General features: G+C 49.6%; 2 protein-coding genes across 17 annotated transcripts in view; one reads left to right on the top strand and one right to left on the bottom strand.

Annotated features, from left to right (window-relative positions):
* The window catches only part of OTOF (otoferlin), a 202,944-nt gene extending 181,753 nt beyond the window's left edge, over nt 1-21,191 (top strand). For 9 of the 16 annotated variants that reach the window (XM_081000800.1, XM_081000798.1, XM_081000790.1 and 6 more), the window contains 8 exons: nt 695-855; nt 2,666-2,808; nt 5,509-5,597; nt 8,260-8,358; nt 11,824-12,065; nt 13,567-13,745; nt 16,090-16,190; nt 18,363-21,191. In XM_081000800.1, coding sequence (XP_080856926.1) covers nt 695-855; nt 2,666-2,808; nt 5,509-5,597; nt 8,260-8,358; nt 11,824-12,065; nt 13,567-13,745; nt 16,090-16,190; nt 18,363-18,543 — 1,195 coding nt within the window. In that variant the 3' untranslated portion in view covers nt 18,544-21,191. Of the gene's footprint in view, nt 1-694; nt 856-2,665; nt 2,809-5,508; nt 5,598-8,259; nt 8,359-8,615; nt 8,715-11,823; nt 12,066-13,566; nt 13,746-16,089; nt 16,191-16,458; nt 16,665-18,362 lie in introns of all 16 variants that reach the window. The other 7 variants (XM_081000799.1, XM_081000792.1, XM_081000793.1 and 4 more) reach the window with 4 other exon arrangements.
* Nucleotides 21,192-22,336: 1,145 nt separating this feature from the next.
* DRC1 (dynein regulatory complex subunit 1) overlaps nt 22,337-23,496 on the bottom strand; it is a gene marked incomplete at its 5' end in the record, with an annotated part of 29,035 nt that continues 27,875 nt past the window's right edge. Inside the window, 2 exons of the mRNA XM_080998271.1 lie at nt 22,337-22,815; nt 23,286-23,388. Of these exons, the coding sequence (XP_080854397.1) occupies nt 22,756-22,815; nt 23,286-23,388 (163 nt within the window). The 3' untranslated portion in view covers nt 22,337-22,755. The remainder of the gene's footprint in view (nt 22,816-23,285; nt 23,389-23,496) is intronic.

The following is a 23,496-nucleotide window of genomic DNA, read 5'->3' as shown; positions in this document are numbered from 1 at the left end:
CAGCCTTTACTAAAAGTGTCCTGGGCTTTGAAGACACTTGAACTCAGGACGCAAGGGAGAAACATGCTAAGAGCTAGACTGGTGACTGGGTGCAGCTGCCGAGACCACATAACACTGGTCTTGAAAGACCTACACTGGCTCCCACTACGTTTCCGAGCACAATTCAAAGTGTTGGTGCTGACCTTGAAAGCCCTAAATGGCCTCGGCCCAGAATACCTGAAGGAGCGTCTCCACCCCCATCGTTCAGCCCAGACACTGAGGTCCAGCGCCGAGGGCCTTCTGGCGGTTCCCTCCCTGCGAGAAGTGAGGTTACAGGGAACCAGGTAGAGGGCCTTCTCGTGGTGGCGCCTGTCCTGTGGAATGCCCTCCCACCAGATGTCAAAGAGAAACAACTACAGTGGTACCTCGGGTTACAGACGCTTCAGGTTACGGACTCCGCTAACCCAGAAATAGTACCTCGGGTTAAGAACTTTGCTTCAGGATAAGAACAGAAATCGTGCAGCGGCAGCAGGAGGCCCCATTAGCTAAAGTGGTGCTTCCTGTTAAGAACAGTTTCAGGTTAAGAATTGATCTCCAGAACGAATTAAGTTCTTAACCTGAAGTACCACTGTATAGAGCAGGGAGGAGTGGGCTGCAGGGACTGGGCTCCCCCAAGTCCTACCTTGAACTGACGAGAGTCATCTTTTGTCCACAGCCATGGTTACAATATGTGGAGAGACCCTCAGAAACCCACCCAGATCTTGTCCAAGTTATGCAAAGAGGGGAAGCTGGACGGGCCCCACTACGGCCCTGGCGGCAGAGTGAAGGTGACCAACCGGGTCTTCACAGGACCCACAGAAGTGGAGGACGAAAACGGTATGTTGGAAGCGAATCAGCCCCAGACGGTTGCTTTGAAGTCAGAATGTACAGGATGGTGAGAGATGGGGACAGGGAGAGGATTTCTATTTAGCTCACGACGAAAGGTGGACCTGCCTACTTTGCAAAATACGAGACTGGAAACATAGCCGGCCTTCAAATTTTGCAGAATTCTGCAGTGCAATCCGAATTTTGCAATCATCCCCGTTTTGCAATGACGATGTCTAGCCAATGAGTTTGTACAGAAAGGCACATACTATGGCAAAGTGTCCATAGAAATGCACTTTCTTCTGAAAATGCATTATTTTAGAAGAGATTGCATTGCAAAAAGAAAAAGCTGCATACCAGGCAGAATTGCATGCAGTGTGTGTATTGGGCGAAATGTGCACTAAAATGCAGGTGGATTTTTCAGGGGAAATCTCATACTGGAAATGTGGAGGACTGAAGATTGGAAAAATAAGAAGTGAGGAAAAACTGTAAGGGTTAGATTCATCAGTCCCTAAGATGATGCAACATGGATCTTTAAACTTCCAGAGTGTGCTATAATCACATTGCATAAGTCCTGCATTTGAGCACCGTGCACAGAATTCAGCATCCTGAGAACCTGTTATATTTCATTTTAAATGCAAGCCCCTAGCCCTTCAGAAAGTGAGCACATGTCTGCATTCACTCAATAAATATTGGAAGCAAAAGGGAAGGCCATGTAGTATTGTGAGTGTTGGCGCAGGCTTTGGGAGTCCAGTTTAGCTTATTACCTTTCCAGGGGAGAAGCAGAAGCAAAATAAGCAGGTCAACGGACAATGCAAAAGGTCCAACTGTGTTGAAGGGGGTTGGACTAGAAGACCCTGCAATTCTATAACCTCAACAAGGAATTTGGCTCAGCTTGAGTTTGATTTGACCAGAATGTTCAACTGAAGCTCTGCCCAGAAAACCACTGGCATTCCCAATTAGAATCATAGAACTGTAGAATTGGAAGGGACCCCAATGATCATCAATGGCCGACATTGAGGTTGCGGCGCTCATCTCGCTTTACTGGCCAAGGGAGCCGGCGTACAGCTTCCGGGTCATGTGGCCAGCATGACTAAGCCGCTTCTGGCGAAGCAGAGCAGCGCACGGAAACGCCGTTTACCTTCCCGCCGGAGCAGTACCTATTTATCTACTTGCACTTTGATGTGCTTTCGAACTGCTAGGTGGGCAGGAGCAGGGACCGAGCAACGGGAGCTCACCCCGTCGCGGGGATTCGGACTGCCGACCTTCTGATCGGCAAGCCCAAGAGGCTCAGTCCTTTAGACCACAGTGCCACCTGTGTCTTAGTAGCATCTTAAGGTAAAGGTAAAGGTAAAGGGACCCCTGACCATTAGGTCCAGACTCGGACGACTCTGGGGTTGCGGCGCTCATCTCGCTTTATTGGCTGAGGGAGCCGGCGTACAGCTTCTGGGTCATTTGGCCAGCATGACTAAGCCGCTTCTGGCAAACCAGAGCAGCGCATGGAAACGCCGTTTACCTTCCCGCCAGAACGGTACCTATTGATCTACTTGCACTTTGATGTGCTTTCGAACTGCTAGGTGGGCAGGAGCAGGGACCGAGCAACGGGAGCTCACCCCGTCGCGGGGATTCAAACCACCGACCTTCTGATCGGCAAGTCCTAGGCTGTGTGGTTTAGACCATAGCAAACCCAGGCTGATGGGGCGAGCCCTCTGGTTTGTCCCACAAGGGTGCCGCAAACAGCAGCAAATGTTTCTGCTCCTCTTTCGACCTGCGGCACTTTTCTCTTTCTGCCTCATTGCCTCTGTGCTCTCTGCACCCGCAGGCCAGAAGAAGCAGACGGATGAGCATCTAGCGCTGACTGTCTTGCACCACTGGGAGGAGATCCCGCGCGTGGGCTGCAAACTGGTGCCTGAGCACGTGGAGACACGGCCCCTGCTGAACCCGGACAAGCCAGGCATCGAGCAGGTACCTGGCGCCACTCTAGGCTGCGCACTTGCTGGTGTGGAGGAACTCGTGCTCCAACCATGTAGTGGTACCTCGGGTTACAGATGCTTTAGGTTACAGACTCCACTAACCCAGAAATAGTGCTTCAGGTTAAGAACTTTGCTTCAGGATGAGAACAGAAATTGCACGGCGGCAACAGGAGGCCCCATTAGCTAAAGTAGTGCTTCAGGTTATGAACAGTTTCAGGTTAAGAACGGACCTCTGGAATGAATTAAGTTCTTAACCCGAGGTACCACTGTATTTGCACGTCCCTAATGCCACCTACTCCAAGGGGGCGGGAGTGTTATTGGGCTGTTATTTTTATTTTGATTATATATATTGTGGTTTTTATGTTGATCTTTTTCTTTAAAATATATTTTTATTTATTGTTGACATCCACATATTACACATCTTACATATACGAAAGATAGTAAAAAGAAAGAAAAAGAAGAAAGGAAAAAATTTAAAAAGAACACATTTTTATAACTGTTAGCATGAACAACATTCTTTCTGTCTATACCTGAATAAAATACATTAAAAAAGAAATAAAACCAGACAAACCTAAAGCAAACAAACGAAACCATTCCATTTAAACCTCTTTAAATGGAATGGAATACAAGCCGTCCTTATTCATATTTAGTAACCTCCGTCTCTTCTATATTTATACTATCTCATTTTTCGACTTCTGGATTCCCGGATTTATATCTATTATACGTTGATCTTTTCTGTGAACCGCCCTGAGACCTCCGGGTTTAGGGCAGTATATAAATTCTAATCCAGTGGTACCTCTGGTTGCGAATTGAGGAGTTTCAGTGGCTCCAGCGAGGATGGCTCCACAGTTGGAAACTGCAGGAGGGGACAGTTGCTCTTGTGTTCAAATCCTACTTTCTGGTTTCCCATAATGGGCACCTGGTTGGCCACTGTGAAAACAGGATGCTGGACTAGATGGGTCATGGGTCTGATCCAGCAGCCTCTCCTCATCTTCTTCTGCCAGTTAATAGGGCTGTTGCCCTGGGATCCTGCCCGTGATCTTCTAGGAAGCATTTTGCTTCCCCTCTTTCCTTTCTCCTTCTGTGATGGAACGCCTATTTGGGGACTTCCCTGGCTTTTTTCTGGCCCACGCAGGACCAGTCTGGATAGCTGGCCTTGGTGAAGACTTGACGTTTTCATCCCATAAAGTTTTTGATTTGAGTTTCTACTGAAATGAGGCTGCATTTTAATGTTGTATTTTAATCTTGTTTTTAAGTTGTATTTTAATCAATTGTTGTTTTTTTAATAAATTTTATTTTCAATGCAAAATTACAAACATTGAATCCAAAATGAAACTATACAAACAAGAAAGAAAAACAGAACACAAAAGAAAAAACAAAAAAGCACACATCTACAAATAAAACCATATCTTCATTCTAATCTAGTCATTACATACATATACACATATTGACTTCCTTCCTTTGTTCTAAGACCTCAAAAATGTTACTCTTTCTAAATTGTTGTGTCTAATGTAGATTACTTCTATCTTTATACTTTTTACACCATTTTTTCTTTTTCTTTAACCCTGCAAAACATCATTCATTACATGCCGATATGTTTACTCCAGAACAATGTTTTTTCATATACTCTTTAGCACATTCCCATTCTTTTAATAATTTCAGGTCTGATTGTCCCCTTATGAATGCCGTGAGTCTTGCCAGATTTATATAGTCACAAAATTTAATTTGCCATTCTTTCATTGATGGGATTTTTCTCCCTTTCCAATTTTTTGCTATAAGCATCCTGGCAGCTGTCGTTGCATAAAGGAATGCTTTTCTTTGATTGTCAGGAATAATCAATTGTTTTTATACCTGGTGTTAGCCGCCCTGAGCCCAGTCTTGGCTGGGGAGGGCGGGGTATAAATAAAACTTCTCCTTCTCCTTCTCCTTCTCCTTCTCCTTCTCCTTCTCCTTCTCCTTCTCCTTCTCCTTCTCCTCCTTCTTCTTCTTCTTCTTCACGTTTGGAAAGGAGACATCTGCACCTTGGGTCTGATCCAACAGGAGAAAAGGTTGCATGAGATGCACTGGGGCTTCCCAAACAGATTGGATCTGAGCAGGGCCCAGCGATTTGGGACTTGGAGGGGATTTGTTGTTGTTGTTTAGTCATTTAGTCGTGTCCGACTCTTCGTGACCCCATGGACCAGAGCGCGCCAGGCACTCCTGTCTTCCACTGCCTCCCGCAGTTTGGTCAAACTCATGCTGGTAGCTTCGAGAACACTGTCCAACCATCTGGTCCTCTGTCGTCCCCTTCTCCTTGTGCCCTCCATCTTTCCCAACATCAGGGTCTTTTCCAGGGAGTCTTCTCTTCTCCTGAGGTGGCCAAAGTCTTGGAGCCTCAGCTTCAGGATCTGTCCTTCCAGTGAGCACTCAGGGCTGATTTCCTTAAGAATGGAGAGGTTTGATCTTCTTGCAGTCCATGGGACTCTCAAGAGTCTCCTTCGGCACCGTAATTCAAAAGCATCAATTCTTTGGCGATCAGCCTTCTTTATGGTCCAGCTCTCACTTCCATACATCACGACTGGGAAAACCATAGCTTTAACCTTGTTGGCAAGGTGATGTCTCTGCTTTTTAAGATGCTGTCTATGTTTGTCATTGCTTTTCTCCCAAGAAGCAGGATTTAGGTACCACTAACTGGCTCTCTCCACCATTGCAGGGACGGCTGGAGTTGTGGGTGGACATGTTCCCCATGGACATGCCGGCACCAGGACCTGCCATTGACATCTCACCGAGGAAGCCAAAGAAGTAATGTTTTGCTCTGGGTCGGGGTTGGATCATGGGCAGGGCTGGGCAAGACTGGGTTTTCAACATGGCGATACATCACCAGCTAAACATGGTGATATACCAATAGATCACGATGTCTGGAATAAGGATGGAGCTGTGTGGGCTGGCTTCACGGATCATCGTGATTTTTGCATAGCACACTCGAGATCACGATTCATGATATATCGCCAGGTCAAAAATTATGAAACCGGTATAATGGTCTTCAAACTGGTTTTGGACGAGATATCAATATATTGCCCAGCCCTAGTCAAGAGGGCCCAGAGAAGATCCCGGCATCCATGAAATCCTTTCAGGAGGAGGAAGAATGAGTGGGTGGATCAAGGGATGGAGGGAAGGATAGTTTAACGGGGCAAGGAGACTGAGAGTAAGAGAGAGAACGAATGAGACAATAAAAGAAAGAAGAGGCAATATAAATTATCTTTCCATTGAAATATAATTTTATGGTATTACTCCAAAAAAAAAAGTGGTGTTATGAACCATCATTTCCAAAACAAGATGACACCTGATTGGCTTTCTAAACACTCCCTTTTCTGGTTATTTGGCTATAACCTTTGATAGAATACAGATAACAGAACAAACTTTGTCGCAGTACATTCTTCATTAGATTATCTTCCCACTGATATATAATTTTATGGCGTTACGCCAAAAAGAAAGTGGTGTTATGAGCAATCAAACCTCGGAAATACACTTTCCCCAAAAGGTTTCCACAATTTTGGCCACTAGTGTAGGTCGTGTTTATATTTGGTTGTGTAGATGGTTAAAAGTCTGAAAAGTTAGATGGGACTTCATTTGAGCATCTCCTGTGAGAGAAAGCTAAGGAGTTCAGCACTTTTGAGGGTTTGGGGTGGGAGGGAGGAATTCATTTTATTTGTGAAAGTACTTATATGCAGAAAACATCTAAGTGGTGTACAACAATCACAAAATCCAGTGGTCTGGCTCCGTTTACGGCAGCTTCCTAATGGACTGGATTTGATTTATAGCTCGGGTGGATGTCACCATGCTATTTGACCATAAAAGTCCGTTGACCAAGTTGCTTCTTGTCCTGCTCCTGGTTGCCCAAAGCCGATTCAAATTCAAAGAGCATGCTCTCGTTTCTGTGGAGCTGAGTTCCGATGAGTGTCCAGGGGGGAGAGAAATCATAGAACTGTAGAACTGGAAGGGACCCCAAGGGTCATCCAGTCCAACCCCCTGCAATGCAGGGAATTTCCCCTCCACTCCACTCCCAGCCAAAAGTGCCTGCATCAACCCACTCGGGTTCCTGGGGCGGCACACCCAGGGATGGGGTGAGTTGCCCATAGGGGTGGGGTGCAACACGGGACCTCCAGAGTCTGCCTGCCTCCTCCCACTTAGCTGCCCTACAGCTGGGGGGAAACCAATAGAAAAAAGACAGCCACAGAACTGAGGAATTGCACAAAACAAATGAAATACCGTGAAAATCCCTGAAACGAGAAGTAATTGACTAGAAATATTATCTTGTGGATATCACCTAAATAATAAAATCAAAAAGCTAAAGGGAAAAAAATTAGAAAAACCTAAAATAGATCAAAGCCTTAATGGGATGCACGCTACAAACCTCGTTTCACTGAACAATTCAGTTTCCTTGGAAGGAAATAGAAGAATAATAAACTTTAAATGACCAAAATTCAAAGAAGGGTAGAATCCCAAAAATTTTGACGTATTATAATCCTAGCTCGACCTAGAGGAGCTTTGCTTTACCTAGGTTGAGGTAGGATTAGATATTGGCAAAACCTATTGGTGTTTTGCAACTTTCTGACTAGTTGCAGGACCTTAGCCAAACCTAGCAGAGTAAACAAAGAATTCACGAAAGCAATTGGCAACTTGGCTGCAGACAGGATGGACGAAGCAGGAACCAGGAACTTGTAGTTAGGTGTTTATTATATACAGTGGACTATTTACAGGAACAGAACACGGATCTTTAGCTTGCTCTCTCATACACGACTCACAACTCCTTCACTGACACACTGAACCACTGAACTAACAGTTCGTGGGCCATTAATTATCACTCCCTTGAATGATATAGAGCCTGACCAATCAGGGAGCTGTCTCCATGCCTCTGTATCACCAGGCAGACTTACTCCTTCACATGAGCTTTTGGCTGTCTGCCAAACCTTAATTGACTCTGTGAGTGTAGCTGCACGTATTCAGATTCTCAATATTATGATTCTTATAATACCTAGAATTATAATACCTGGGATTCTTATAATACCTAGGATTGTTTTGTGCAATTTCTACAGCTGGGGGGAGGCAGCTGGCGGACCATTTGGGCACCGGGGAGCCTGCGCGCACCCAAGCCCTGGAGAGACATGTGGCTCAGGTGCGCTGCAGTCCTCGCGGTGAGTGCCACCCGGCGTTTTGTCACCCCCCTCAGTGGTGACGCCCTGGGCGATACACACCCACCGCACCCCACTTCTTCCGCCCCTGTAACAACCATGGAGGAAAGTCAAGAGGAAGGACGCGGTGGTCTCCTTTCCTCTGCTCAGACCTTCCTTGGGGAGCCTTAGGAGAGGAAGCGCAGTTCTTAGGGGGTGTCCGTGCCCACGCGATCCGCTTCAACCCTCCTTCCCCACCGGCTCACCCCTTGTTCTCCCTTCCTCCCCGCCAGATACGAGCTTAGAGTGATAGTGTGGAACACAGATGAGGTAGTCCTGGAGGACGATGATTACTTCACTGGCGAGAAATCCAGTGACATTTTTGTCCGGGGGTACGTACGTGGGAAACCCGTAGCCGGCTACTCTCTCTGTGTGCGCGAGCTTCTCGTTTTGGTTTCGGTTCTGCCCTGCTCTTTAGCGCTCCCCGCAGAGGACGGGCAACCCTTTCTCAGCGGCGCGTCTCCTCCACGCGGGCATCAGCTAACCGACACTTTGCTTCTCCTGTTCTGCCTCTTTTCTCCCCCTTTTCTGTCATCTCTGTGTTGTTGTTGTTGTTGTTGTGCCGCTGTCCGCTCTGCGCCATGGCTAGGTATGAGCTGCGGGTTATTATTTGGAACACCGATGAGGTGGTCCTGGAGGACGATGCTTTCATGACGGGAGAGAAGATGTCAGACATCTATGTCAGGGGGTAATTGACCGAGGCTCCGTGCACGACCCCTCCTGGGGGGCGCAGGGCTGCTCAGGGAGGGGGGAACGCATGGGAGACTCCCCGCAAATCCTTTGCTCACCCGCTGCGGGATGCGCTGCAAATCCATAGCTTATGGCAATCCATCGGCAGAGCCTAAGGGGAAACTGGTTCCAGGGGTTACTAAGAATAAGAATAATTTATTGTACCCTGCCCATCTGACTGGGATGCCCCGGTCGTTCTGGGCAGCTTCCAACATAACAGAGCACAGCAAAACACAAGATATTAAAAACTTCCCAATTCAGGGCTGCCTTCAGAAGGTGTGCATCTGTTTGACATCTGATGGGAGAACGTTCCACAGGGCGGGCGCCACCACCGAGAAGGCCCTCTGCCTGGTTCCCTGTAACCTCATTTCTCACAGGGAGGGAACCACCAGAAAGCCCTCAGAGTGGACCTCAGTGTCCAGGCTGAAAGACCGAGATGGAGACGCTCCTTCAGGTGTACTGGACCAAGGCCATTTAGGGCTTTAAAGATCAGCACCAACACTTTGAATTGTGCCCGGAAACGTCTCAGGAGCCAATGTAGATCTAAGAGACAGGTCACTTTGCAGAGACCTAACCACAGGAGGGCAGGTTGTTAAGCCAGCTTCACACTCCGAGAGCTAGCGCCCCAGAGGGGCTACCTTCACCCTGCCCCAGATCTGATGCAGCCCTGCCGATCCACCCAGCCTGAGCTATGCATTTGCCTGGGAGCAGGGCTGGGTGGTCACCCATAAGGGGCCTGAGAAAATACGAGCATCCGAGCAGGTAAGGGAATGAGGGTCAAGGGGTTTTCTTCTCCCTTCTTTGAATGAGGAATGCCGCTGCCTTCTTGCATGCTCTTGTTCCAGGCGTGGCAACGACTTGTGTGTGTGTGTGCTTGGCTGTCTCCTTTTTGCAAGGGCGCAGCTGGGAAGGTGTGGGGTTTTTTTTGTTTTTTTTTTGCAGATATGGTGGTGTGTTTAGCTGTGGGGACAGCTTGCTTTGTTCCCTCTTGCATGTATTGGGGGGGGGGGGAGTACAGTTTAGGCCAATGGTTTCCAAACTTTTGGAGGGGCCCTTTCCCTTGGTTCCATAAACTCATCCCCAGTGCCCTTTCCCCTAAAGAAAGCATGATTCAGAATAGCAGTCTGCATGACCCACTAAGTCAGAGAATACAAAAATCAAAATAGGGACAATCAGTGGACCATTTATTCAAAAGCTGATTGAAACCATTTAGTTTAATTAATTCAACAAAATGGATGAAGTTGAGACCAGCTTTTCAAAGTCTGATAGGCATTTAGACCTCCACGCCCCACTGATGCCCCTTAGATAAATCCACTGCCCCTCCCCTGGGTTTGTGACTGCCAATTTTGGGAACCTCTGGGTTAGGCAACCACTTGGGGACATTTGCCCTTCATGTGAGACACGTACAGAGGAGCGGTGCATATTCAGCTACACAAAAACAGAATTCGTGGAAAAGTCCGCTCCTCGGGTTACAGAATAATTTCTGGATTCTGGCCCAGGTTTTTTATTTGTGACCTAAAACGGTTCTTTCACGCCTTTTTCCTTTAAAATGCTGAAGGTGGAAAACAGCAAGTTAGAATGAAACAACCCCCCCAAATCTTTCACATATTTGACAGTTGTGCAAAAGCCAACACTTTGGAGCCAAAGCTCAAAACATGCAGTTTTCAACTTCTGAGAATTTATTGCTGGATCCCTTTTCTTTTGTATTGGATTGGAGGAATGTCTGCAAACCGAATTCTGAATGTGGGCTTCAGAAATCCCACCTGATTTTCAAATCCCACCAAACAGATACTGGTTTCAGACTCCAGGGAGCCGATAAAGGAAGAAAATAAAGAACTCACAGACTGTCCCGTGAGAGCACCCCAGAGCCTGATAAGCAAGGCAGAGAAATTAAAAGCCCTCTGCCTTGCTCAGAAGATGGGATACTTGTGCAGGGGCAGACTCAAGGGGGTGACTTGTGTATACGCATTTTTGTGTATATGCGCCATCCCCAGAGCATACCCCCCCACAAGGCGCAATCTTACTGTACTTAAAACAGCATCACCTCCATCTAGGGGTCCCAGGCAGGGATAATAATCTTATTATTTATATGCCGCCCATCTGGCTGGGTTTCCTCAGCCACTCTGGGCGGCTTCCAACAAAAGATTAAAAACACATTCAAACATCAGTCATTAAAAACTTCCCTAAACAGGGCTGCCTTCAGATGTCTTCTGAACATCAGAGAGTTATTTATTTCCTTGACATCTGGAGGCAGGGCATTTCACAGGGCGAGCGCCACCACCGAGAAGGCCCTCTGCCTGGTTCCCTGTAGCCCAGCATTTCTCAACCTGTGGGTCCCTAGATGTTGTTGGACTACAACTCAAATCATCCCTGACCACTGGTCATGCAGGCTAGGAATGATGGGAGTTGTAGTCCAACAACACCTGGGGACCCACAGGTTGAGAAACACTGCTGTAGCCTCACTTCTCGCAGGGAGGGAACCGCCAGAAGGCCCTCAGCGCTGGACCTCAGTGTCCGGGCTGAATGACTACAACTCCCAGCATCCCTGACCACAGGTCCTGCTAGCTAGGGATCTGGTGGCAGGGCGTTCCACAGGGCAGGCGCTACCACCAAGAAGGCCCTCTGCCTGGTTCCCTGTAGCCCAGCGGTTCTCAACCTGTGGGTCCCCAGATGTTGTTGGACTACAACTCCCATCATCCCTGACCACTGGTCATGCTGGCTAGGGATGATGGGAGATGTAGTCCAACAGCGCCTGGGGACCTAAGACAGAAGGCTAACCTAAGGTGTGCAATGGCCCAGCCCCTCTGGGCAGCTCCCAACAGAATATCCAAAACACAGGAAGGCATCAAACGGACCATGGCGGTACCGGCACAGTCTCTCCAATGTAGCAATACTCTGCACCCCCTTATGACGCCCCTTTGCTAGCGAGCCCTCCTCCAGTCTGCCGCGGCCCCTCCAGCACTGACTTTTCCTGGTCCCGCATGAGCAAAACCATCCTTCGAAATCCCCGTCCTTCAAAATCCCCTCCCGGCTGACCGCCACCTGTCCCCTCTCTTTTGCCCGTGCAGGTGGCTGAAGGGTCAGCAAGAAGACAAGCAAGACACGGACGTCCACTACCACTCGCTGACCGGCGAGGGCAACTTCAACTGGCGCTACATCTTTCCTTTCGACTACCTTGCGGCTGAGGAGAAGATTGTTATCTCGAAGAAAGAGTCCATGTTCTCCTGGGACGAGACCGAGTACAAGATTCCGGCCCGACTCACGCTACAAGTGTGGGATGCCGACCACTTTTCCGCCGATGACTTCCTCGGTCAGTGACGGAGCCTGGGAGGGTATTTGCCCCAGGGTCAGCATGAGGGATAGGGATGCGGGTGACTCTGTGGGTTAAACCACTGATCCTAGGGCTTGCCGATCAGAAGGTCGGCGGTTCGAATCCCCACGACGGGGTGAGCTCCTGTTGCTCGGTCCCTGCTCCTGCCAACCTAGCAGTTCGAAAGCACCTCAAAGTGCAAGTAGATAAATAGGTACTGCTCTGGCAGGAAGGTAAACGGCGTTTCCGTGCGCTGCTCTGGTTCGCCAGAAGCAGCTTAGTCCTGCTGGCCACATGACCCGGAAGCTGTACGCCGGCTCCCTCGGCCAGTAAAGCGAGATGAGAGCTGCAACCCCAGAGCCGGTCATGACTGGACCTAATGGTCAGGGGTCCCTTTACCCTTTACCTTTACCGCATGGGGGACAGGGAGCAATTTTCTTAAATTTTATCTGCATTGCTTACTTTATTTATTTTAATAGCTTTTTATTGGGTTTTATCAGCGTGGATCATGGGAACAATAAATGGTACACACACAAAACAGACCTTGTCTTTAATCATGCCATTTGTGTGTAAGGAAATAGCACAATGAGTATAATAGGTAAAGAAATACCACAATATAGGAAAATATTATTCTTATACGCGACAGTCGCAGCGAAGCTACTCCTTGCACAAAACTGGAAAGGGAAATATATACCCACAAAGGATGACCGGATAAATAAACTAATTGAGTTTATAGAATCGGCAAGATTAACTGCAGGAATAAGGTACCAATCAAACCAGAAAATAAAAATACAATGGAAATGGTTTGAAGATGATATGTCCAAGTACTTGCTCAAAACCTAACATGTTGATATGTTTGGATTAATGTTTGTAAAGCCAGATAAAAAATAAAAAAATAAAAAATAGTAAGTTAAAAGAGTTAAGAAATATAAATTTAGATAAAAATTGCCATGTGAAATATTATATTATATTATATAGGAGAGTGAAGAATGGTGGAGGGAAGTCACAAGGGTGTTTTAATGTGTAATTTAGTGTGGTAGGGTAATATGAATTTTGTTTTGTGTATATGTGTTTGTTTGTTTGTAAATAAAATTTTCTAATAAAAAGAAAAAGAAAATAGCATAATAAATTTGCGGTGATATCTACAAAATATGGTTCATTATTAGTGGTCAATTTAAAAGTTCTTGGCTTGTGAACTGGTTTAAACCTAAACAAAAACAAAGGGGAAACGGGACAGAATATTTAACAGGTAGCATTCAACATCGCGTAGCTAAAGGCCTAATCCGGGGCCCTTGTGTTTCTGCTTAGACTGAGCATGAATAATAAGTCTTTTCCCCTCTTATGTTACCAATGAACCAATATAAAGTGTTGATATATAGATGAATGTGGGAACGGGGTTCGAAATGAATAGTTTATGTTTAAATTTAGATCAAATCCTGATGGTATAAAATAACAATAACAATAATAATATTCTTTCTTTCTCTGCTCTTCCCTTTCTCAGGAGGCATTGAACTTGACCTGAACCGCTTCCCACGTGGCGCTAAGACCGCCAAGCAGTGCAGCATGGAGCTGGGGACGGGTGAGATTGAGGTGCCCATGGTCTCTATCTTCAAACAGAAGAGGGTGAAGGGCTGGTGGCCCTTCTTGGCACGAGACGAGAACGACGAAATGGAGATGACGGTAATGGGGCTGCGCGGAGAGGGATGCCATCTTGGCTTAGAGGGGAGGCCGGGTCGGGGAGGGAGGAAAAGACACCCCCAGATCTGAAGAAGCCCAGGAGAAAGGGGTGGAGCAGCAGGTCAAGAGTCGGCGAGAAACCTGGTTATGGGGTGGACAGTTATAGCTGGATGGCTTAGAATCATAGTATTGTAGAGTTGAGATCTCAAGAGTCCTCTAGTCCAACCCAACCCAACCCAACCCAACAAACGTTGCTAAGTTATCCCTAGCATGGCCATCCAACCACTGCTTTAAAATCTCCAGTGATGGAGAGGGCTTCATCAGATATGGGTTGGTTGTCTATGGTTCTGCCTTGTCTGTTGGATTCTTCTGACTCTGGGTGTGATGTGCAGAGGTGGAGCGAGGGATGCCATGACTTTTCCCAACATCATGCCATCCTCTTTGGTTCCTGTACATATAATACTACTACTACTACTAATAATAATAATTTATACCCCGCCCATCTGGCTGGATTTCCCCAGCCACTCTGGGCGGCTTCCAACAAAGTATTAAAATACAGTAGTCTGTTAAACATTAAAAGCTTCCCTAAAGAGGGCTGCCTTCAGATGTCTTCTAAAAGCCTGGTAGTTGTTGTTCTCTTTGACATCTGATGGGAGGGTGTTCCACAGGGCGGGTGCCACCACCAAGAAGGCCCTCCGCCGGGTGCCTGTAGCTTTGCTTCTCACAGTGAGGGAACCACCAGAAGGCCCTCGGAGCTGGACCTCAGGGTCCGGGCAGAATGATGGGGGTGGAGACGCTTCAGATATACTGGACCAAGGCCTTTAGGGCTTTAAAGGTCAGCACCAACACTTTGAATTGTGCTCGGAAACGTACTGGGAGCCAAGGTAGGTCTTTCAAGTCCGGTGTTATGTGGTCTCAGCGGCTGCTCCCAGTCACCAGTCTAGCTGCCACATTCTGGATTAGTTGTAGATTCCGGGTCACCTTCAAAGGTAGCCCCATATAGAGCGCATTGCAGTAGTCCAAGCAGGAGGTAACCAGAGCATGCACCACTCTGGTGAGACAGTCCGCGGGCAGGTAGGGTCTCAACCTGTGTACCAGATGGAGCTGGGAGACAGCTGCCTTGGACACAGAATGGACCTGCGCCTCCATGGACAGCTGTGAGTCCAAAATGACCCCCAGGCTGCTCACCTGGTCCTTCAGGGCCACAGTTCCCCCATTCAGGACTAGGGAGTCCTCCACACCCACCCGCCTCCTGTCCCCCCAAAACAGTACTTCATCTTGTCAGGATTCAACCTCAATCTCCATCCTCCAGCCGCCTCCAGACACTCACACAGGACCTTTATGAGCTGAAGCACCTTGTTCACATCCGCCTGCCTGCCTTGATGGATGCCCATTGAAAGCACAGGCACCTCCTGCCTCTATGGGAAATCCTGCAGTGATCAGAACATAAGAAGAGGCTGTAGGATCAGGCCAGTGGCTCACTTAGTCTAGCTTCCTCTTCTCACAGTGGCCAACCAGATGCCCCCAAGGGAAACCCGCAAGGAGGACCCCGGTCACAAGAGCAACTCTCCCCTCCTGCAGTTTCCAGCAGCTGGGATTCAGAAGCACTGCTGCTTCCAGCTGTGGAAGCAGATCATTCTCCTCCTGGCTAGTAGCCATTGATAGCTTTCTCCTCTATGAATCTAATCTTCTAAAGCCATCCAAGATGGTGGCCATCGCTGCCTCCTGCAGGAAGGAGTTCCATGGTTCAGCTATAATAATAATAATAATAATAATAATAATAATAATAATAATAAAATTTATTTATACCCCGCCCTCCCTGGGCAGAGCTGGGCTCAGGGCAGCTAACACCCATAAAATCACAGTAAAAACATAATGGGGGGGGGGGACCAATTTAAAATAAAGGTTAATTTAAAATGCAGCCTCATTTTAAAAGTAGCCGATAAATCAAGACCATAAGGGGAGGGAAACAGAAGGGTCCAACTAAGTCCAAACCAAAGGCCAGGAGGAACAGCTCTGTCTTGCAGGCCCTGCGGAAAGACGTCAAGTCCCGCAGGGCCCTAGTCTCTTGTGACAGAGCGTTGCACCAAGTCAGGGCCAGTACTGAAAAGGCCCTGGCCCTAGTTGAGACCAATCTAACCACCTTGCAGCTTGGGACCTCCAAAGTGTTGTCATTTGTGGACCTTGAGGTCCTCCGAGGGGCATACCAGGAGAGGAGGTCCCGTAGGTACGTGGGTCCTAGGCCGCATGTGTTATGTGATGAAGTACTTTCTTTTATCCCATTCTGAATCTTCACTGGATGTCCGTGGGTTTGAAACTCACCTCTAGCCTCCTTCCCCCCCAACAGGGAAAAGTGGAGGCCGAGCTTCACCTTCTGACAGCCGAGGAAGCCGAGAAAAGTCCGGCCGGGCTGGCTCGTAACGAGCCCGACCCATTGGAGAAACCCAAGTGAGTGGCGAGAGGGGAGGAAGTGGGGTGGTGGGAGCGGAGGTCCCCAAGCAGGATGGAGGCGTAACAGGGGAGGTCTGAAGGCTGCACAACCGCACAGGGAACAGCAATGGCCACCGACCGTCTTGGGTGGGACGCACCACCCCGTTGATCTACCTTTCGTGTTCTTTCCCTCCTCCGTTGACTCGTTCATCTCTCCCTGTCTCTCTCTCCCCTGTGTCCTCGGTCTCTCTCCTCCTCCTCGCCCCACCTTGCCCTCCTGCCCCAGCCGCCCAGATACCAGCTTCATTTGGTTCCTGAACCCTCTCAAGTCCATCCGCTACTTTATCTGGCACACGTACCGCTGGCTTCTGCTGAAAATCCTCCTCCTCGTTCTCTTGCTTCTTATGGTCGGACTCTTCTTGTACTCCATGCCCGGCTACATGGTCAAGAAGCTGCTCGGGGCCTGAAAGGGTCTGCCCCTCTTTCCTCAGGGTACCTTCCTTTTTTCCACCCAACGCCCACCCCGGGGGCCGCTTCGGGAAACATGGGCAGGGTGGGGAGGGACGGATAAGAGACGTAGGAGGTAAAGGTAAAGGGACCCCTGACCATTAGGTCCAGTCTTGACCGACTCTGGGGTTGCGGCGCTCATCTCACTTTAGTGGCCGAGGGAGCCGGCGTACAGTTTCTGGGTCATGTGGCCAGCATGACTAAGCCGCTTCTGGCAAACCAGAGCAGCGCATGGAAAAGCTGTTTACCTTCCCACCGGAGCGGTACCTATTTATCTACTTGCACGTTGACGTGCTTTCGAACTGCTAGGTTGGCAGGAGCAGGGACTGAGCAACGGGAGCTCACCCCGTTGCGGGGATTCGAACCACCGACCTTCTGATCGGCAAGCCCTAGGCTCTGTGGTTTAACCCACAGCGCCACCCGCGTCCCCCTCCAAAAAAAGAAAGGAGAGTCCCCCTCAAAAAAACCTTTAGAAGGTGGGAGAGGAGGAGGGACAGGTGAGAAGACACCTAGTTTCCCAGGTTAGACTCCTTGCTCCTTAACCCCAGGTGTGTGAGGGGCTGACATACTCGGAGACGCCCTACTGTATCCAACATGCCTGTGCTTGAACATGGGCCCTGTGGCTGAGCTGCGGTTTCAGCAAAGTATCCCAGAAAATAATGAGTGGAGATGATCAGCCAGCGAGCAGCTGGTCTGCCAGAGGGCGGCCATCTCTGCCCACCCAAACCACTTGACCTGCATGCTCTTTCCCAAGAACCACATCCCAGAATCCCTGATGACCTCGCCTGGGTTGCCAGGCCTTGCAAGGGAGGGTTTGCTGGTGTTCCCCAGGCAGATACAAACAGCTGGGGGCCCAGTTGCTGACATCTGTGTATGGTGACCCACCAGTGAGACAAGAGTTGCCAAGGGCCCAGCGGGTCCTTGCATTTGCTTCCTGAAACATCACTGCCGTCCAGCCCCTGCTTAAGTTGCTGGTGTCATCGGGCCAGCAATGCAAGTGGGAAGGTGGCCAAGTCTTGTGCGGTGGCAGGGTCCAAGGCGTGACCTGAGAAAGCCATCTCCCCGCTGCCCCGAGGAAACTGTCGCCATTGCTAAGCGTGTGTCAGGGACTGGCTGGGCAAAGAGGAGCTGTGGGGGGCGCCGGCTGGGGAGTCCCCCAAGGAAATCCCCAACGGAGGAAGGCTCAGAGCCAGGGGGTTGGTGGCGGGACACCGAGGAGAGCTCAGAGGGGGAAGATTGGGAGGGGGGCTGGATGCTGATGTGGTAACAGGGTTTCGTGAGCAGGGAGAGTCGGCGACAGGAGCAGTTCAGACTCCGAGGCTCAAGCAGAGGAGGGGGGTGGGGTTCAAGAGGCTGCTGCAGAATCTAGGGAGTCTCTCTCTCTGGCTGCGACAAACTCCCCTCCTCCCTGAATGAGCAGAATAACGAGGGCAGGCCAGAGGACAGAGGTGTGAGACTGCTGGGGAAATATCTGGCAGAGGAGGAGCCTTAGAGAGGGTGGAAGGCAAGGACCTTCAGTCCTGGAAGCTGCTTCTTAGGGGAGCGTTGCTGAGTTGTCTGCCGTTTCCTTGAACAAAGAATGAGCTTCACTGTGGATGAAGCCCTGCGTGTTTTGTGCTGACGTGCGACTGACTCCAGCCCTGGACATTTTCTCCCCCCACCCCACCCTCTCTCTCCTCACAGTCGCCCGGATACATCCTTCATCTGGTTCCTGAACCCGCTCAAGTCCATACGGTACCTCATCTGCACCCGCTACAAGTGGCTCATCATCAAGATCGTCTTGGCCCTCCTGCTGATCATCATGGTGGCCCTTTTCCTCTACTCCATGCCCGGCTACATGGTCAAAAAGCTCCTCGGAGCATGAGGAGGAAGCCGCCTACACCCTGGGCCCCCCACTTTCTGAGCCTGCCGTTCTTGGTCATCGCCGGCTCCTGTTTGTGTTTCTTTTTTGTGACTTCCTTGTGTTTCCTCTCGGGAAATATGTGGGTGGGATGGGGGCAGCAGGAGCTCGGAATTTGCTCCGCGGTGTTGGGGAAGGGGGAGAAAGGAGTTTTCTTTAACCCCTCCCAGACATGAGCGCTATATCCTCAGCAATTCTTCTTGGCCTCTCCAGCCTAAGTCTTTGGAGCTGGAGAGCCTCGCAGTCTAAGGACTTCTCTTGCACCCGCCTTGCCTCAACTGGAGCATCCTCCACAAATGAACCCATGAGGTGGAGCCACCCAGTCTCTGCTCTGTGTGGATTTGACATGTTCGCCTGTCTCTCCCTCCTTTTCCGTTGTTTTTACTTCCGCAGCAAAACTCCGCACGAGGCTCTGGGAATGCCAGAGCCTTCTCCTCCTCGCGCTAGGTGTGACGTGATCCACTGAGATTCTGGCGCCCCTGGTTGGCGCCCGATGCTGTCGTTTTCTTTATTGAGGCTACCCCCTGGCCCACCACAGATGGGCACAGCTTCCTGCTGGTTCCCAGCCCAGTAGGGAGAATTGAGGCATTTGCCGTGCTGGAGCAATGCCTACCCACATTTTTCGAGGGTGAGCACAAATCAGGAGATTAGTCCGTTCATCAGCTGCAGGTGCTGAGAGAAGATGGGGTATCTCCCCCTGGTGGGAGCAAGCGTAGCGGCCGACGGTGCAATGGTACACGTGTGTCTGCTCAGAAGCAAGTCCCACTGAGCTCTCTGGGGTTTGCTCGCCTGTCAGTGGGCTGAGGATTGCAACATATAAAAGACTGTGCTGCAAATCCATCAATCCCCAAGCCGTGAGTTCCCAATTTAGGCAGTCCGCTTTGCCAGCCCCCTCTGCAGTTTGAGGATAACAATACTGACCTCTTACTGGGCTCTCATGCAGATTTCACCAAGATAAGCTCGAAAAGTACTAGATAAATAGGACCATTATTCACTGGATGATAAGCACAGACAGCTCTAGCTCGGTCCTGGGCTCTTCAAGAATATCCCGTAAGCCTGACACGGATGGTGCTTGGACACACACAGACGTGTGTGAGCACAGAGCAATAACGTGGAGATGGGGGAGAGACTCCAGTCTCCAGATTTTCTAGTCCCTCGGCCCTTTGATGGGCTGGCTATGATCTTCAGCCAAGATCCCTAGCCACTTGAACCCTGGTTGGGGCAGGGAGAAGGAAACAGGCTCGACGAACGTTTCTGATGACCGAGTCCAAAGCAGCCTTTCGTGGCTGGTGACTCAATGGGAAGGTAAGGGACAACCTGCTTCCCAGACCAAGACATGCCCATCCCTAGAAACTGAAATATTCACGTCTCCTCTTTCCTTGAGTCAGTGGAGGGTTCCCATAAGCGGTTTTTATTCTGACATAAGGGATAAGCAGCACATTCTTCAGGGTTGAGACGGTATATGGAGAAGGCGCGTCCTTTTGAAACAAGGGATTGTTGTTGAAACCCTTCAAGTAGGGCGATGAGGCTTAAGGATGCAGCTTGCTTCTTAAAGCGAATCCGCTGATTGAGACAGGCAAAGCTAGAAAGACCAAAGGGGTGGATGGACCGGGTGACACGTGGCCAGTACAGCATCACCGTTGCCCAGCATGTTTGGGCACCTCCTTGAGACCCATAGGTTTTTGAAGGGCTTTTTGAAGGACCCCTATCCTGGCCCGGTCTCTAATCCATCCTCCGCAAAGTCTGCAAGGAGCGCAGACTTAAGAAGCACAGCAGTCACACAAAGTGTTGGGCCCACTGGCTTGACGCAACGCACCGCTGTATCGAGGCATCGCCTCTTTTGCGGGATCCTACCGGTCCCTCTTCCACGTGACTCTTAGGCTGCCCTTCCTGCTCCTCTCTCTCTCTGCACTTGAGAGGCAATTTGGGAGGGTGGTCTGAAGATCCTCAAAGCACATCACTGACTCCAAATCCCACATCACCAAAAAACAGCTGCCGGGCAGCAGTGGGCGATTTTTGGGCGAGCCATCAACCCTCAGCATCTACTAGGTACAGATAACGGCTAACGTGTGGGCAAGGCTAACGCACCAGGCTGTCACAAGGGAACCGTAGCAGCCATGGGGTTCGTGCAGTGGCGTGGAGTGAGTGAGAGAGCCACAGGGGACCAATGTGTTGGGAAGAGAAGAGGCAGGGGAAGATTTGGGGGTCCGATGGAGGTGGCAGGTGGCCCAGCTCTAGCACAACTCATCTCTAGAGTGGCCTTCGCCAGCTTAGTGCTGGGCAGGGCTGATGGGAGTTGTAGAGCATGCGGAGGGTGCCGGGTCGGCGAAGGCAGCCCTAGAGAAACCAGCACAGGGAAATGCTGCCCTTCTGCCCCTCTCTCCCTCCTGCAGCTCTGGCACACCTGGTGGCTTGTGTGTTTCATCCTGTCTTTCTCGTCCTGATTTCCTGAGGTGTGTGTAAAGGATTGATCCTGTTTCTCTACTGTTGCGGGGAGGGTTCTTTTGCGGGTGGGTGTTCTCTGTGCACTGTTAATACGGGGTCTTTGGGATTTGCTGTACGGATCAGGAGATAAATCTGTAAGTTCTTTAATAAAAACAGATCACCAGAAAGGAACAGAGTCTGGATTGCTTTTTGTGGAGTGATGAAGGAAGGAAGGAAAATGCTGGGTTTCTGTTATGCCACTGTGCAGTTTTTGGAGTCACAAGATTCTGTTTACATTCCAGACTGTTGGAATTCTCACGGGAGACGGATGTTGATGTTACTGGTTTCCTGTTTCTTTGTCCACTTGTTCACTGACTCTCACAGAGAGCAGATGCATATTCTTTTCTGTCCTGGGTAGTTAGAAATAGATGTAGCGATGTAGCACATATTTTTCTCTCCTTTTGCTGCTTGGATACTCTGCGTAATGGGGGAACGCGCCTGAAGCCTCATCAAAGGCTTAGGTCGTTAATCACTGCCGGAGGAGGGGAGCCTGATGGATTCCGAAGAACGCAGAGGAGGAGAGCTATTTCAGCTCGGTCGAACAGAACCTCCAACATTTTTGGTTATGGGCGCCAGACCTTCTGCAGCTTACCTTCTGTGCGTGTCAAGAAGATTGATGAGAGCTGCTGGTAAACAGCCTCCGTCTGCATTAAAGACAGCTCGGTCGAACGGAACCTCCGACAGAAAATACCTACAAACTAGTGGCTTATATAAACCTAGCCAGTGAGTGCCTGGTGCTTCAGAGAACCCAAAAAGTACTACGGAATGGAGCTACAGGAGAAATAGGAGGTCTAGATCAGGGTTCCCCTTTCCCTTCATGATGCCTAGTTCCCTGGGTCCTGAGACCTTAGCCTACCTGCTACCCACCTGGCAGCAGCTGGTGATTTCACCACACTGAGCACGATTTCTGATCTCATCCTGAAGCAAAGTTCTTAACCCGAGGTACTATTTCTGGGTTAGCGGAGTCTGTAACCTGAAGCATCTGTAACCTGAAGCGTATGTAACCCGAGGTACCACTGTACTTGGCCTCACAGGTGCCCTCTCTGACCTCTGACCCCGCTTATTTTGTCTGTGCTGCTTCCAGAGTCCTACAAGCCCCATTCATCAAATTATTTTGGCTCTTGGTTCCAACCTCCTCTTGTCTCAACAGGAACTGGAGGTCCACCTTTAAGCACACTGAACAGTTTGAAAACAGAAACGGATCCCACCCCGCTCCCTATTCATTCTTCTCCTCAAGCAACAGCGGCAAATATAAGACGGGAGAAACAGAACAGCCACAACAATTAGCCATTTATTTGCCTCCTCTCCCTAATGACACTTAGAAACCTCTGCGTTCAGAGTAACATCTTCTCCCGAGGGGTAACAAACCTGAGAGTTAACATTTTGGGAGGGTCAGTGGTGAGTTTTGCTGATTCTGAAACACATCAGGTGGGGATGCTTAAGGACACTCAACACATGTCAAAAATGTTTGCAAGCCTTCTCTGGCATGCCCCAGTTGCTGGGGAACAGTTGTGTGGCTTATACTTCGCTAGGGGCTACTCACCAAGGTGTGACCCAAACCAGCACTCGAGAGCAGCTGAGGGAATGACAGGCCAAGCCTGCTTTCCCCAGCCAAGACTCCTTTGAGGAGTTAGGCAAGGCTCGCTGGGATGCCTATGAAGAAGATGCTGGGGCAGCAACTGCACCAGGACGTCAGGTGTTCATCTGCAGGTGCAGCAAGTGGGTTGGAGGGATCAGCAGCTCAGCATTCACCTGTGGAAAGGGAAGCAAAGACCATCAATAGCGCCCACTCCTGCCCAGGCTGGATGTGACCAAGGCTCAACCCTTCTGAGGGTGGGTGATGCTTAAAAGTTAAAATTCCTGCATTGCAGGGTGGTGGAATAGATGACCCTTGGGGTCCTTTCCATCTCAACAATTCTATGATTCTCTCTTTCTTTAAAATATAATTTTTATTTGATTTACAGGTAGGTAGCCGTGTTGGTCTGCCGCAGTCGAAACAAAATAAAAAAAATTCTTCCAGTAGCACCTTAGAGACCAACTAAGTTTGTTCTTGGTATGAGCTTTCGTGCGAATGCACACATCTTCAGATACACACCCCAGGCGGAGAAGGAACCTTGTGGAACTGAGTTCCACCCACAGCAGCAGAAGCGCCTGTCCTGCCAGAGCGGACCCTTTGCCCCAACAATGCCCTCCTCCCCTCGGTCCTGCAGCCCGTTGCTCACCGGGGACTGGAGATACTGCCGTAGCAGCATCCTGAGCTCTGCATTCTGCTGGCGCAGCCCGTCCGTCTCAGCGATCAGCTTTGCCCTCTGGTCCAGGATATGGCTGCACAGAAGAAGAAGAAGAAGAAGAAGAGTTTGGATTTGATATCCCGCTTTATCACTACCCGAAGGAGTCTCAAAGCAGCCAACATTCTCCTTTCCCTTCCTCCCC

The sequence above is a fragment of the Podarcis pityusensis genome, assembly GCF_964106645.2.
Source record: "Podarcis pityusensis genome assembly, chromosome: 3".
Classification (NCBI taxonomy): domain Eukaryota; kingdom Metazoa; phylum Chordata; class Lepidosauria; order Squamata; family Lacertidae; genus Podarcis; species Podarcis pityusensis.
This window is presented reverse-complemented; position numbering and strand designations above follow the sequence as displayed.